Source organism: Periplaneta americana, chromosome 3 (assembly GCF_040183065.1).
Source record: "Periplaneta americana isolate PAMFEO1 chromosome 3, P.americana_PAMFEO1_priV1, whole genome shotgun sequence".
Lineage (NCBI taxonomy): Eukaryota > Metazoa > Arthropoda > Insecta > Blattodea > Blattidae > Periplaneta > Periplaneta americana.
The window spans coordinates 123,596,304-123,613,732 of NC_091119.1; the positions used below are offsets into that span (position 1 = coordinate 123,596,304).

The 17,429-nt window shown below is 35.7% G+C and overlaps 1 protein-coding gene across 1 annotated transcript in view; it reads right to left on the minus strand.

The window, feature by feature from the left end:
* Positions 1 to 6,343: 6,343 nt before the first annotated feature.
* The window catches only part of LOC138696488 (WSCD family member AAEL009094), a 136,382-nt gene continuing 125,296 nt past the window's right edge, over positions 6,344 to 17,429 (minus strand). Inside the window, exon 4 of the mRNA XM_069821510.1 lies at positions 6,344 to 15,702. Coding sequence (XP_069677611.1) covers positions 15,353 to 15,702 — 350 coding nt within the window. The 3' untranslated portion in view covers positions 6,344 to 15,352. The remainder of the gene's footprint in view (positions 15,703 to 17,429) is intronic.

Genomic DNA, 17,429 nt, shown 5'->3' on the forward strand with positions numbered 1-17,429 from the left:
CCTCCCCCGAGGAACCGCCAGTGCCTTGAAGATCATTTTTTTTCAGTACTTCAGAATGTCAGTGTTATCATTCGATCATCTGTTGGAAAAAGTAGGAGACAGTGCAAACCAAGGAAGCTTTTTTTCTGAATCTTCCGAAAGTTTTAAGAGAAGAAAAACTAGCAATACACTGCAGTTCCAAAACAAGGAGGAATTTTCATTTCTTACACAGATAACCTTGAGAGATGAGGGAAAGAGAGATGCTGCTGATCTTGTTAAGCATTTGCAGCATTTAGCTTACACAATAGGTTTACGTATCATTGATGTCTACGAGTTGTTTTCACTTTACAATACCGCTTCCAATATTGTATATCATTTCTTTGGGCTGTTCTTGTGACAAAACTCCTACTACCTACCGTTACTTACCTCCTATTGCCAAGGTTATGAAGATTCGGTATCTCCGTCTTGTGTTTGAGGATAAACTTCTAAGTTGGAACTTTGTCATTATCTTACCTCCAAGTATAACATTGTTAACTTAATCTCGTTGAAGTAATAAAAAAGAAATGCTCACTTAAATCTGAAACTGTCCAAAAATGTACAAACCTATTAAAAATTTAATGTAGACTCTACATCAAAGCTTTGCTCCACGTTAGTATATTTTTGTAAATCACAAAGAAATGTCACTTGCAGTAGGTGAATAAGTGTCACTGTCTTCTCGCTCTTTTCTGAAATGAAATTTGTATCTACTTTTCAAGTAGGAGATCGACTGGACAAAATGTGGTGAAATGAGAGGAAGGTTGTATTCAGGAAGTGTATTTAATTCATATTCGATGATATCGTACGAAGTGAAACATGGTTACTTTGGAAAGTGAACTTTTCGTCTCTTTCAAAACAATTGCACCTCGATACTTTTTGTCTTTCCACTTCGACTAAATGTTGTTTTTAACTTATTTTGAGAAGTCCTAACAAGAATGATTAGATTTAAGCATCTATGTTCACCACAACCGTATTTAGTTTCCATCTGTATGAATGAACGCGAGAGCAGAAATGAATATCAAAAGTTTCATTTTAGATTTCCTCAGATATCCAGTGGCGGCTCGTGGGTATTGAATTCAGGGGGGCTGCATATAAAAATAAACCATGCAAATTATCTTATTTGAAGATTAGTTCCATGCGTCTTGTCTTGTAGGTTGTGGACTTTTGAATCATCTTCTTATTAAAATCGATATGTCGTTTAACATAGTCTTTACAATGGAAAACATAGCTAATGCGGTCAGTCTCTCTTCTCTCATCGTATTTCTAAGATAGGATTTCACTCTTTTCAAACACGAAAAGCAACGTTCTGGTTCGGAAGTTGTCATTGGTATGGTGATAGCTATGCGTAGTAGTTCCACAACTTCTGAAAATGAGGCCTGCAAGTTCTCAGATAGAAGAAACTGCAAGAGCTTGACTGCGCCACTGATATTTCTGAATTCTTGTCTCATACAACACAGTGAGTTACGTTTTCAGTTTGTCTTTATCGAACATTAAAAAAAGCTTCACACATACATTTAGGTCATTTTCAGGAAATGAGCTTTTGTAGCATTCAAATTTTTCTTGACACAGAAGGGAAGATAATATCAGATGATCTTTGAATTGGAATCGGGTGTTAGTTTGTGTGATAATTAGGTCACACACTTCCTTAGTTGCCGCAACCCTTGTCTGAAACCCTTCGACCTTACGACGCTTTTTAGAGTTTTCATTTTCAAAGATCTCGCTGCTCAACTGTGCACTGTTCCGTATTGTCTGTATGGCATTAACAAAGCTTGATATGTAGAGTCGGCCTCGGTAGCATAGTCGTTGTGGGTTCGATCCCGGCCCAGGTCGATTGAATTTAAGTGTGTTTAAATGAGAAAGGCTCATGCCAGTAGATTTACTGAAATTTTAAAGAATCCTGCGAGACAAGATTCCGGGACACCGGCGACGCTGATATAACCCCTGCAGTTGCGAGTGTCGTTAAATAAACCACAATTTAATTTTTTATATGCAGATTTGGACCTTAGAAATATCTAACTGGCGATGTTGTAGTTGGTTGTATAATATATCTACATGATGCATCAATAAATGAAAAAATCTGAGCCAGAAATTGAATTCAGGATCTTCAAGAGCACGCACCAGGGCGCTTGCCTCATTTATTGTGATGTTGGTAGATGTTTCGGATTCCATTATGGTTTGAAAACATTATAGCAATGGCACCTTGTTCTCATGAACAACATTTACTGTTCTTATTTTAAAACTCCATCTTGTTGCCCCAGCTGATGGAATTGTCCTTAAAACAAATTAATCTAATACAGACTGAGTGGAGATCAAGAGAAGAAAGCAGGGATACTGGATAAATCAGCAAAAAATATGCCAGCCTTTCTATTTTGTTTAGCGGCTCTTTCCGTTATGAGATTCAACTGATTGGCACTTAATTTCACATTTCTCCTGAACTGTTAAGGTTCTGAAGTGAATAGACTGTAAATATTGTACAGAATTAAACATCGTTACACTTCTTATACTCACAACATTAAAGAAAATGTATTTAATACTGCGCGCTACTGACAAGTTGCTGCAAATTTTGCAGCGCCTAGTGACTCTGGATTCATGGCCAGGGGCAGCAGGGGGAGGGGTAAAACTAACGCACAAAGCATCCGAGAAGAGACTGGCAGCTCCAGGGGAGGAAGTGGCTTAACCCATAGTCCTTGTCTCTGGCTTTGCTCTGGCAGCACCAGAGGAGGAAGTGACTTCACTAACGATTGCGTGCATGTCAATGAGAGCGAGATTTTAAAAAATTCGAGCCGGTAAATAGAGACTGTATAATAAATGTATTTCACAACATAAAATGAGACAAGAGTCACAAATGTCTGGGGTGCTGCAGCTCCGCAGCCCTTCTTCGAAAGCCGCCCCTGCAGATATCTAAGTAAAGATCTGGCTATTTTATGTTCATGATGCGTAACTAACGATTTAACTGACCAAGGTCCGTAATCCTTTAATAGTAGGCTACAAATTTCATAAATAAAGTTTCAGTTATTCTGGTGTTGGTAAGACATTACTAATGTCACCAATGTCACCACATTCACAAAAAGCAGAGTTTTGTATGACAGTTTTGTAACAATAAGGAGTTAAAGCAACGTTAAGATTTAATTTTATAAATCAAGATATTTCAATTCTAGACAAAGGATGTTCAAGGAATCAGGGAATCGTCTTTCGATTGTCTAATCTAAGAGTTTGTAATATATTGTTTTGAATTACATCTTCTAGACAAATATAAGTAGGTTGAGTGTTAGTAGCTATAGTCGCTTCTTTTGCCATTTCATCAAAAACTCAATTTCTCCAATTTCCTTGAATAGTATAATTGTGATTTTTTTTTTGTATATTTTACTGTATTTGATTATTTATAATGGACAAAATCTAAGGGTAATTTAGTCATGACCTCGGGTGATGTTAGCCTTTGTAGTGAACTTAATGACTTCATAAATATGTAAATTTTAGCATCTTGAGTTTTCATTAAAGATTTCAAACCACATTTAACTGCAAGAATTTCAGCTGAGAAAATTGAGATATCCTTGCGGAGTGTATTCCTCTCCGAAGTAGTCGTTATGTTGTAATATGCTGCTTCCGTACTGTCCGTCGTTTTTTACCCATCTGTGTAAATTTCAACAGTATCGTCTTGAGACTGTCGAATGGAGTGGATTACAGGGTTGTTTCCGATCTCTGATGACGAATTTGAATGACATGTGCGTTAGGAGTCATACGACAGCTGAACTGTGGCGCGAGGTGACAGACCAGTAGTGAATGATCTCATAGTTAGAATGAACAGCAGAAATTCCCAAGAAAATCGAGCCTTTTTGGGAGGGGTACATAACAACCCTTTCCGATGCCAAGTACAGTTAAGTGAAAATAAAAGAAGCCTGCAATAAACAATGTTTCGTTATTTCCAAGAAAGGCATCTTCTGTGTATTTAATAAGATTGGTAAAGCTCGAATGGAATTAATTTGTATCATCTCGTGGAGTGCGGCGACTTGGGACGAGGGGTGGATTTGCATGCTTTTTCCACTCTGAAATTAATCCCATCCGAGCTTTGCCAGTCTTATTAGGTACACACAAGATGCCTTTCTTGGAAATAACGAAACCACGTGTTTTGCAAGCTCCTATGATGTTCACGTAAAGGGCTATTCCATCTCAAATCGACCGAAATATAGAGAAAATTGACCTTGCAATTTTTAAATACAATGAAATTTTTTCTGTCCGTAGACAACTATGATACAATGCTTTGTGCAAAGTTTGAGGCATCAGAACTTCATAGTGTTTAAATTAAAAATATTTTAATTCATCGTATTTTCATAAAATTAGCAACTTTAAACTGTTGTGGCTCCGAAACCCTTTCACCCAATGATCAAAATCATGGTTTATTTTGATGCTGAAAAGTTAAAGTTTATATTGACGTGTAAACAGTTTTTCTTACTTTTTATGGAAATGGAGAAAGAAAATAAATAGTACGCGCGTGAGCTAATCAGCTGACTGTGAGGCGGGAGCTCGGCTAGGCAAGCAAGGCCAGGAGACGTAAACACGTGATGTTTCGTCTAGTAGCGCATAGCTGGGCTAGCTTTATCACAGGTTTTCATAAACACTGGAGTAAAATGACGCCCAATGCTCGCTTATCTTCATCTCTCGGCCAGTGTGTGCTGTGTTGCGCCTTTCAAGTCTAGGCGTGTGAAAATAATTTATTTAATACCCCCGAAACTTATTGCCGTGACACTAAGCAAACAATGCCGAATCCCTCTTAATAATGCAAGGTTTTTTCTCAATATTTTTTTTTTACATTTTTACAAATGGGCAAAAAGCCTAAAAGTAAATAAAGTCAGATTATCTGTCTCTCTGTATACAATAAAAATAAGAATTACTTCTTATCATAACCTACCAAATGTCAGCTTCAAAATGAGCTCTCGTTCAATGTTCTGCAGTAAATGGTTCCAGAGTTCTGAGCGCTGAAAGAGGCTTGTTTTTCTAAAATATGCTAAATTTGTCGCTCAACAACACGGAAACCGTTTGACTTTTGATGGTATATTTTTGCAAATGCACTCTCCTCAGCACCTTGTCTAAATAGGGAAAAAATTAGAGTATAAAAATGCGAGGTTTTTTACTGATCGATTTCATATGGAATAGCCCAATTGTACTTGGCATCGGAAAGAGTTGTTATGTATTTCTCCCAAAAAGGGTCGATTTTCTTGAGCATTGTTACTGTGATACACCGTGTACTCTGATTATGAAATCACTTACTACTGGTGTGTCACCTCTCGCCGCAGTTCTGCTGTGGGTGTGATTACTGACGCACATGACGTCATTCAAAATCGTTCTCAGAGATCGGAAGGAACCCTGTAAATTACTAAATATTTTCTTGGGTACATCCTGATTGCGGAAGGTCACAATATCAAATCCAGTATGATTTGTAATGATGTTATAGTCAGTACAGTAGCATGGAATCGAGAGAATGAAGGCGTCTGCACAATATGATCCAAACACAGTTACAAAATTCGGCGGAGAAGAATTTGACCCGTAGATTTTCACCTCGCTCTATTTATAGATATAATAATTTAAGTTTGGGGAAAATGGGATTTGATGCATTGGAGAAGACGCTCCTCATCAATTTGTGACAGGCAACACATTGTCGTGTGAAAAAATTATGTAATTGCATTTTTTGGGGAAAGAAAAGCAGTTTATTAGGTTTACCACTCACTCCCAAAATTTGTGTGGTAATATTATATAGCCTGTTAGTGAAGATAAGTTATTTTGCATGTGATTGGATGGATGGACAAGAATTGCTAGCTCATATTCAAATACTGATTGTATAAAATTGTTATATAGGACTCTAGCTGGTGGGTGGTTACCACATGATTTTCCAACTACAGTATATGCTTATATATGGCCGCTTTAGATTGGAGTTTTTATATAATATTTATAATGAACATTTCCTGATAGTTGCAGTCCAATATATCTACTGTACGTACATACAATACTGACGCTGTACAGTGGCGCTAACTGTTGTAAATTATTGGCGGGTGACTCGAAGAAATGGAAAAGGAAGAAAATAATAACATTGAATCTGGCGTTATATTATATCAAAAAGCACAAAATCTAACGTAATTTAGATTAAATGCATATTGTAGTACTGCATTTCAAAATAACTATGAAGTTGAGTGGAGCAAATTATTTCCGAACTTGAAAATATTGTTTTCTGCTTGATTTATGTAACTTAACGTCACTGGTTCTGTACACGATTTTTAATTTTTTAAATTGCATGATGGAAGGTCTCAGGACTGACAGGATAATATCAGGCAATGAATAATAACGAACTACACAATGTATTTATTGTTGTATGAACATTACAAAGATATTCGACCAGCTATTATCAATATCTGAATAGAACCATCACTGCACTAGCGCCCAATCTGGTGGCGAGATGATGAACTATATAAGAGCGATTCTTACGTCATAGCATACACAATAATAAACGTTAACGTCTGTGTAAAATGAACATCACGTCTGAATGAGCATTTTCATATTTTATTATTTTTGTGATCACACTGATTAAAAATGTCGACCCTTTATACAAGATCTTCCTCTTCAGGAATATAGATAAAAGCGGTTTGTCTTTCAGCATTCATCGAACCATCTTGCGGAGTAAACAACTAACACAACAACGAACTATATCTACGTCTATTTTCGACGGAGTTAGCGCTTAGTTTTCTATTTCAGTAAACTAGAGGCTAATGTCTTTTTACGAAGACAACAGTGAAGTGACGATGAAGCCACGAAGCACCAAATATTATTATACATCCGGAGCCTGAGCTTCCGGGAACCATTGCTTATGTGCCGTGACAAACGGCGTTTAAATAATGATTGGAAAATAAATTAGTCATACAGGGAGCGACAGGAAGGACAACAGAATAGAAACGTGGCCCAAAATGAATGGGACGATTACAATTATTCTTATAATTAAACATTTAAATATAATATTGAACATACGAAAAAGTTTGAAGATACATTATACAGTACCGGTATGTATTCCTGGTCACTGCAACGCTGTAATGTAAAATATAATTAAATTGTTTTATTTTGTAACAGTCCCAGTCTTTTTGAACTACGTTTTATAACCGACATTACAGCAATGCATCGATAATTAAATTTTGGTCTGAATTAATGGTGAAATTCTGAATTAACTCTTCCCGTAAGCCCTTATAGCTGTAGAAAACTATGAAATAACTTATAGCTGTAGAAAACTATGAAGTAATTAACGAAAATACAAACATATTTTCATTTTTCAAGACTATAAATGTATTTTGCTAAATTATCCATAGGCCTATAAACTATTTATAAATATTTAAGTTCATTATTCATGGTCTTATGCAGTATATAAGGTTTTTTTTTTTGCATTTGTCATTAATAAATTGTATTTTTCAATGTGTAAAAATCTATATATTAAAATAGTATTTTATGCTACAAGAGTAAAGTAGTATTTTATTCACGAGTGGAATATGTAGCGCCCGAGGTGCAAGCCGAGGATGATAATTCCCACGAGCGCATAAAATCTGTTTATTCTCGTGTGCTATACAGTATTTTATGTATTACTGATATCTAAATTTAATTTTAAGTTGTACGTCTTTTCTTTGTAATGTGTTGTTTGTGAAGGAGTTATAAATGAATGAATGTATGGATTTTGTTGTTGTTAATGTGTTGGCTGTCAATTCACATGTGAATTAAAAACTTTTAATTCACTGCTGTGAATGAAGTAATTATTTAGGTTGCTAAGGATGATGAAATAAAGACTAGGTTAGATACCAGTAATGGATAAAAGTATTCACCATCCCTAGCAGGATTGCCAAATGTCCCGATTTTCATATAAAATTCCCGAGTCCCACTTTGATTCGAGGCGGAACGCAAAAAGTCCTTCCTTTAGAAAATTAACGTCATTGTATAATTTTATCGTTACCTAGTAACTATTTCGTCCTAGGCCTAAATAATTACAATGAATTTAAATTAATTTTCTTAATAATGTAGGTTTTCCATATTGGAAAAAAACGAATATTTTGACAAGTGTAAGGTTTGTAACAGCTAATTCAGTGGTGAATATATTTCTAAAAATTTAAAAAGAGACGTTCATCACAAATGCATGGCAAAGAGACTGGAAAAAAGCTTGTTGAAAATGCTAAAGTACAGTAATAAATATGTAGCAAGATCTGAAAATGTATACTGTACGATATGTTAAATTATTGGTTTGGAGCAGTAATATGCTAAGGCACAAAATATAATTCAGATATCAGCACATTTTATGTCATTGTTACCAATTAATATTGAAATGTAAATATTTTGTAACATCTGGTGCCATCTTTCGGAATTTGTGCTTTACAATTAGTAAAAAAAACAGCTGGGGAAATCTATGAGACAGAACTACTATTAAGTCATTAAGTTAATAATTTGGTATAGGTAACATATTATTGCCACAGGCCCTTCAGAAAGACGCCAGAGAAACGTGATGTGACTTACAGCCAGATAAATATTGTTTTGTACTTGGAAACATACAAATTAATTAGGGAAAAACTAAATACATGATAGCTAATTCAAAAAGAATAAACAATCCACCTTCATATTCAGTTTGGATATTATGTCTTCGAGAGTGTGAACAGTTTTACATACCTGGATTCCCTGATTGATCAAGGAAATAACATGTCTTGAAATTATTAAAAGAATACTCTGTGCAAATAGATGTTATCATGTCCTCATAAGACACATTAAATCTAAAGTATTGACTATTGAAAGTAAAATCATAATATACAAAGCTTTGATTAGACCAGTGCTTACCTATGCCTCAGAAACTTGGACCCTTAATAAACAAATTTTCTCGTAGACAGATTAAATATATTTGAGAGAAAAATACTCAAGAGCAATTTTTTGACCAGTGCAAGTAAACGATGAATGGAGAATACGATATAATGCTGAACTCTATGAACTTTATAAAGAACCAAACATCATTACAATAATAAAAACTGATCATTTGAGATGGGCTGGACATTTGGCAAGAATGGAAGACTCACGACCAACTAAAAGAGTATTTTTATATAATCCAGGAGGACAGAGGACTAGAGAAGACCGAGAGCTAGATGGGAGGATGATATAGAAAAGGATGCTAAAAGTATTGGAGTCCGTAACTGGACTGGTAGAGTAAAAAACAGAGAGGAGTGGCGAAGACTTCTTGGGACAGCCAGGTTTATTGATGGGCTGTAGCGATGATGATGATGACAACGACGACGACGACGACTTGGACATGTATCTACAATATATTTTTTTTATTAGAATTTCAATTTTGAGATTCATATTATTTCTTCAACTCTATATAAAGGGATATTTTTTATTCCTTTATTTTTGTACAGTCATGAAAATGTCAACTCTACCCATATTCATATCATTCTTTCTTTAAGACAAAACGTAATTAGGCGTACTGTATATTATGATGGAAAAATAATGTCTCTCTTTGGTAGATCTAAAATCTGGCAACTCTGGTCCTTAGTAACCTAAACAGTGGCTTTATTCACAGAAGTGCAGTGAATGATAAGTTTATAACTCACAGCAACTCCATGGTAACCAACGCATTATCAACAATAGAATTAATTCATTTACTTATTAGTTCTTCGCCTCGGGCGCTAATCTTTCCACTCGCAGATATGATTCAATGTTACTCTCTTATACAGTACTATAGATTACTATTTTTTTATTTTACGTTATTCATCTCAGTCCTTTTAAACATCACGTGAACACACCTTAAAATGAAGATAGGATATATATGTGAATCCCTATGTTGATTATGAAACCTGCATTCGAACACCACGTGTAAGGTTGAGTCTGGGAATTGCCATTGTTTTCCATTTAGTTGGGGACTCAGCATTGATTTTTATTGGTAGATTAGTTGATGTCCTTCAAATTACCTAACGCTTTAAAAATTCCTGCATACCGGTATCAACAGATGTGAGAAATTCGTGACGTTCTAGAAGGCAACCGTAGTAGCTGTATTTTATCTCACGACACATTCTTCTACAAAGATTATCCAACATTACAGTGTAACGTGGAAGCAAGTTTGCCACTATAAATAACCGTCTTGAGGGACAAAAGTCAAGTGTTCGTCATGAACTGCAGTTCATGACTAATTTCAAACAACGAAAGCACTTGCTTCAGCTTGTAAGAAATAAACCTAAGCTTTATGTTCATGTAGTGTCCGGACTATTGCGTACGTGTTTTAAACTTGCAAATTCTAAATGAGGCAGTAGAGCAAGTGGACAGCTTCAAATACTTGGGATGTACTATAAGCAGCAACATGAGGTGCTGCCAGGAAGTCAAAAGGATAGCAATGGTCAAGGAAGTTTTTAATAGAAAAAGGAGCATCTTCTGCGGACCTCTGGAAAAAGAACTTAGGAAGAGACTAGTGAAGTGCTTTGTATGGAGTGTGGCATTGTATGGGGCAGAAACATGGATATTACGACGAAGTGAAAAGAAGCGAATAGAAGCATTTGAAATGTACGTATGGAGAAGAATGGAACGTGTGAAGTGGACAGACAGAATAAGAAACGAAGCTATATTGGAAAGAGTGGATGAAGAAGGAATGATACTGAAACTGATCAGAAAGAGGAAAAGGTATTGGCTGGGTCACTGGCTGAGAAGAAACTGCCTTCTGAAGGATGCACTGGAAGGAATGGTGAACGGGAAAAGAGTTCGGGGTAGAAGAAGATATCAGATGATAGACGACATTAAGATATATGGATCATCATATGAGGAAACGAAAAGGAAGGCAAAAAATAGGAAAGATTGGAGACAGCTGGGTTTGTAGTGAAAGCCTACCCTTGGGCAGAACAGCAAATGAATGAATAGGGTTACGTTTAAAAACAGTAGGAATTAATCTACCTTCAAAAAATGAATTAAAAGAAAATAGTCTGAAACTTCCAAAGGCACAATAAAGCATAATAATTTATAATCACAACAAACAAACAAACATATACATTTCAATAACTATGACAAAAAATATATTCGATCAAAGCCGAGGAGTAAATAATAATAAGTGATTTATGAATGAACACAAATTGGAAGAAAGTTGAAGGAAATGTTTATGGATTTTTAAACTACTTTTTGACAAGAATATCCAACAGAGTAGACAAATGGCATGGGAGAACCTAGGAAGGTAGTAAATCGTGATCTTTATTGGATTCCATACAATTTTAGGTGATTGATGATTTGCTATGAGATTTGGAGTTAGCGAATTCAAACACGAATGAATACATTTGAATTTTGAAAAACAACAATTTCCTTTGGAAAGAAAGTAAAACTAGGACTCCGTGCCATTGATTTAACCAGCACGTGAAGGAAGCCTGGCACTGAACGGAAGAATTCCAGGTAACGTTAACAGACCATTTTAGTCCACATCAAAATTAAAAGTTTGCTAATCATAGTTCCCACTCGTAATCGGAAGATGAACTCTGTACTTGGAGACACCCCACACCAGAAATTAAATTAGACAGTGCCAGTCTAGTGAAATACATATTTCTTATGATGATAAAATGGAAAGATATCATTTCATAATGACTTAAATTAAAAAAAAAATCCAATTGAATCACTATATCTTATATGAGAGTTGTCAACAAAGTATTGGCATGAGAATTATTTTCTTCTCTGTGCTTAAATCAGAGTGCACGAGTGGAGATAAGGTTGTAGTTGTGACAGAACGCATATCGTCTTGTTTTGAAACGACTTTTGAATTGGCTGGGAGATGTTATTTCAGAATTTGTGAAAATGAAAAGACGCCCGAACATGGACAACACTTTGGCTGCTTCGGGTCCATTTATAATGTTAGTGACAGGTTTTTCTCCATGTTTAAAAATACCAAATGAAGACTGCGATCGGATGTGACGGACGCAAGCCTGAAATATATTTTAAGGCTCTCCGTAGTCTAACAATTGTCTCAGATATTACTAACATTATTTCAAGACTACAAAAAAAAAAAGCTTCGTTATTTAAAATGCGCCGTACTCAAAATACACATACAATCCTATGAGTAGTATCGCACGCCGCTACAGAGGCAGTGCGGAGCGTAGAGTGAGCCAAAGCGACGGAGAGAGACAGAGATGGTGTGGCACTAAGCGGTGGTGGGGGGGGGGGGGTGCAATCCCAATACAAGCAGTTTGCACCAATGACGTTATAGTTATATACGTAGTTTGCACAGTGCACTGCCCTGGCTGAAATATACGATATTTACATCAGAATATAACACGAAACTACCGTTCCTACAAGCATGTGCTTAATATTTCTGTTAATAAAGTTTGTTAAATTTTTGGATTATAACAAACTTAATGAAAACCACGCTTTATGATCTACACAAAATTAGCTTCTTTTATTATATTTTAGTTGTGTCAATTTCAATGAAAAATAATACAGGATTACAGAATATAGCTAATAATAAAATCTGTATTTTTATAATACAGTATATACAAAAATTACTTCCTAGGGAAAGGCAATCGTAATTGAAAACACTGAAGGCAATAACGTGAGATTTTTCGGGTTATTTTGATTATAAAACTTATCAGAAACTGTCGTTCCCTGTATGAAAGATATGTATTCATATTAGCTACAGTACAGATTTCCAACTGCACTGAAATCATAAAGTAAAAGGGTGACATGTAACTTAACCTATAATATAATCTAACGTCTATAACCGTGCATAGCAAATCCGATGCTATTGACACTATCATCATTTAACGAATAATTTTAACGTACGAATACGATCAAAAACAGTTTTTGATTGAAGTTTTTTTCGATGTTTTACAAAACTTCTTACAACAAAAGTCATCAGTCACTTGAAGCAACAACCACATTTTGAGGAAAGGTCTGTAAGGAATATTATCTTGGTACAACCAAGCATCCTCAGACTCAACTCAGTTTCTGATTTGTTTGCGTTAGTGCAGTTTGGTTCTGACCATAAAAAAGATCAACGATCCAAAAATGCTTTCTTGTTTTTATTTGGGGAGTTGTTGCTGACATCTTGCATTTATTACGATAGCATTCCTCAAACTTAAATTATGTCCCTGTTTTTCCTCGAAGTACTGGAAATAACAATTTTAGTATAAAATTATACGCACCAAATTGTAGTTAACCTAAAAGGAAATACATACGAGTACTGTCTTAACCAAAAATATATTTTACGTATAAGAAAGAAATTAGTTATATTTACGATGTACCCCTAAGAGAACGCGTACCCTAGTTTGAGAAACACTTATTTATGGCATCAGCTAGGAAACTGATATCACGGAAAGATATGAGGGTTGTGGGGAGTGGTCTCAGGCCTTCTAAATATTGGTTCTCAGCACTCTTAAAGCTGATGTTGTTCCCTCTTGGAAGCCGATATTACTGTAATATTGTCATAGGCCAACCGAATGTGATGAAAGCGCACTACAGTCGTCTAACCACATCGATATCTCTCCTGTGGAAGCGTAGGAGTCATTAACAGTCATATCATGTTAGATGAAAGTGATGATCACTGTCATCTTGAGCTAATACCTTCAACTCTTTAACGTGGGAGGTAGAGATAATGTCTTTATATCCTCTTATAGGCCAATAAAACTACTCTTCCGGTACACAGTTGCGGTCCTGTATTTATTGCCTTCATCTCTACTTGTGTCTGTATCTTGAACGACAAGCTGATATCACACTGCAAATACGTATTTTTATAAGTAACTATCGTGAGAAATTTTATACTAGGTATTTATCGTTTTATACACACAGTGTTGTCAGATTTCATTTTCCTGTAAAATACCAATAGAAACACTCCATAATGGAAATATATCCTCTCAATTTTTTCAACCATTTTCGTGCAGATAAGCCGTATATCTGCACCAGTTAAAACGCCTCCAAGACTTGGATATTATTTCATCACACAAAATTGTCGTGAAGTAATGAAACGCTTCAAGTTTCATTCTTAATTTTCGTCGATTTTATTAAGAGCGGAGACAATCGACATTTATTTTTCGCATGTGTGTCTGAAAGAATTCTTTGTTTTAATTTAGGACATACATGAAATATAAACCAAACTTTTTTTCTCTAAAACTTAAAACCTGATCTTCTTTTCCTGTGGATCCTCTTAAAACATACACAAAATTATATATTCATGGAAATTAAAGTATTTCTGATAATTTGGTCCACAATAATGCAATTTATCCATACAGTAGCTAACATACTCCTTTGTAGATGGAAATTCATTCAGTGTGCATTTTCTTGAATAACGTTGCGTTTTTTTTCCATCGTGACAAGCTTCTTTGGTCCTTACAAGTTTGGGTTCCTTCCATTTTTGTCGTATTTTTTAAATAGAAATGCTATTCTGTTTTCAGTAATACTCGTAGATAATAACAATTTGCATCCCACTAAAAAAGGTTAAGAGCCCTAATATACAATCATTGTTTCATAATTCTGAATACAAGCTGTTGTAGCCTTCAGGTTGGATACCAGTCGATTGGAACTGCATTGTGGTGCTGTAATGAATGAAGGTTGTATGTCTGTATTCATTGTTATGCTATATACTCGTATGTGCAATTTAACTTCTAACGAGCTTGTGAGCAAATATTATGACGCCATACATAGGGGAAAACTTGTATACTTCACTTCGATTTCTGACTGTGGTAGATATAGAAGCTTGTCAGGAAGAACATCCGCTATATAAAACATTACAAAACATGTCGTATTACACCACTGAATTGCCGTTTTCCAATCCACCAGTGAAAATATTGATGAGATATGAAAACTCTTTCCTCTTATCCATCTTTTACTTTATATCCTGTTTGTAGTTTATCTCAGAAGAGAAGTATACAGGAATTATCAGATTGTAAATCACTGATATTTGATGATTCATTGTTATTTAAGTTTGCCTCAGAGGTAACTATATAGAGGGCTCAGAATTTACGCTACTGAAATTGTCTTGCTGCATATCTACTAGTAAGAAAAATTGTCTCTTTTTCTTTCATCTTCAACAGTAGTTATTAAAGAAGTCAATAGTTGTTTCCTTTTGCCTCAGAAAGAACTATGCAGCGAGTTCCGTTGAAATTTAACTCGCGAGGAAAATGTTTCTCTTCTTTCTGTCTGTAACAGAATTGGTTGTAAACACCAATTGTTATATACGAACATTTCACAGAGGAAGATTTATGCTGCTCTCCATTGAAATTCAGCGTTTTAATTTACCGTTGGATTAAATTTCCTCTTTTCCTCCATCTGTGAAGTATGTTTTCCTTACACGAGATGTACTACTACATGCAGGTTGTTCCCTCTATCACCGGACGTTGGTGGCGGTGGTGTGGACTTTATGGGAGCTGGCGATGGCCTCGTAGACGACGTCCTGCTCCTTGCGCAGCGCTTGCTTCATGACGGCCGTGAAAGGATCGAAGTTGATGACTCGCCTCTTGCGTCTGTAGATGCCCTCGCGACGCTCCAGCGCGCAGGAAATGTCCTGCTCCGACACGTTGAGCTTGAGGAACCTGAGCAGAGCCCGTAGCTGCGTGTCCACGTCCTCCAGCAGCTGGTCGTAGAACATGACGTGCATCGGCCCAGTGAAGTTATGCAGCCAGTCCAGGTTGGTCTGCTTCCACGCAGACAGCTTGTCCGACACGAACTGTTGCCAATCTGCAAGAAGGTTAGTTCACATTACGAAACAATTCTAATATTACATTGTATGACTTTGAATGCGATGATCGTATCCACCAACAGAACAATGAGGGTCAACAACTCCATCATTACGTTATATGACATTGAATACGATAGTCTTAAGGTGTGTATCCAATGCCTACCCACTTTACTTGCGTGATTAGGGTTCTGCATATTGCGGATAGATGGCAGGATTGTGAATGAAGTTGCACACCACTTCGGCGGGTCACGCTGTGTATCTGTGGAGAGTTATGTCGTATTCTGGAGTGAGTGTATTTGTAAGTATAGTATATGGAATGAGTGATGATGATGGTGAGGAAGGGATAAGGGAAACCCTTTACCGGCACGTAGCCTACTCCTGTTGAATAACATCAAGAGGGCCGCCAGGCTTAATGTCTCCGTCCAACTGACGAATGACTATGAATAGTGACATAGTATGCTTTCTCTTCATATGTACAGTGGAGAGATTTGGGATTTAACTCAGGCATATTGATACACAAAATTACGTATGACTGAATTAGGTGATAATTTCAATATGATTGATCTAAGGAAGATTATCTCTGTACCAAATTTAAGATAGTTGAGTTTAATAACAGGTACATCGCTACAGATTTAGTTGCTTTAACATTTTTTTAGCCCATAGAAACAATAAAATTGTTGCATGTACCATAGGTTTTGATTTTGCCGATACACTTACGGATAAATTTATCTAGGAAAAAATCAGAATCTCGAATGTTATTGGAATATTTGACGAATAAAATAATTACTTAATGAAAATAAAATAGGCCTAGTAACCGATATTATTAAATACGATATTTAATTTAGGCTGCTAACTTAGGGTTGTATATTCCGGCTGCTGACTTGGAACACACACCAAAGGGAATTCAGTGCTAAAATTTATATTTTGTTACATTAGCTCCCCTAATTAATTTGATAGAAGAAAATGTCATTAAAGTTTTTTTGCAGAGAAAAAGATTCTGCATCCATTCGTTTTATTAAATTGATACTTTGGTTATGAGTGTGTTTGGAATTAATTAAAATTAAAAAGTAATTATTACCACCTTTAATGAAAACTTAATTACAGTATGTCATGGATAACCGATATTTGTGTTTAAAACAAAATAGTTTAGGATCCAACAAGTTATAATAACATTTAAAGGGGAAACAAGTAGATGGCTGCAACGGTCCGATTTCACAGTAGTAGGCCTACTTGTTACTTACAAGTTAGGTTAACCTAAATTTTCCATTATTATAATTATTGGCAAATTTCAACATACTTCCCGTTTCTTTCCCGCTGTACTACATGGGACTCATATACCAAAAGAGACTAAATGGGCGCCTTTCGCAGGAAAGTGATCAATTTTGTTAGAAATCAAATTTGTTGAATTTATGCAGAAACAAAAAATAGAGAATTAATATATTTTTAATTAAGAAAATGTTTAACCCGTAATTTAATTTGTTTGGGTGGTTAGAGTGTATTGTTTATATCAATCAACAGAAAACCAAATATGTGAATTACGCGTTGTTGCGACATAACGCTTGTCTTTGCTGTAAGACTGATACCGCTCTCTTCCATATTTAGAAAATGGAGGTGGTGGTTCTGCATTGCGTTCTTGTTGGCGAAGTTCAAAATTTCTAAAGCAAGTCCACAGTGTTACGGACTTTCATCAAATCAAATACATAGTTGGAAAAATAATATCCGAGTT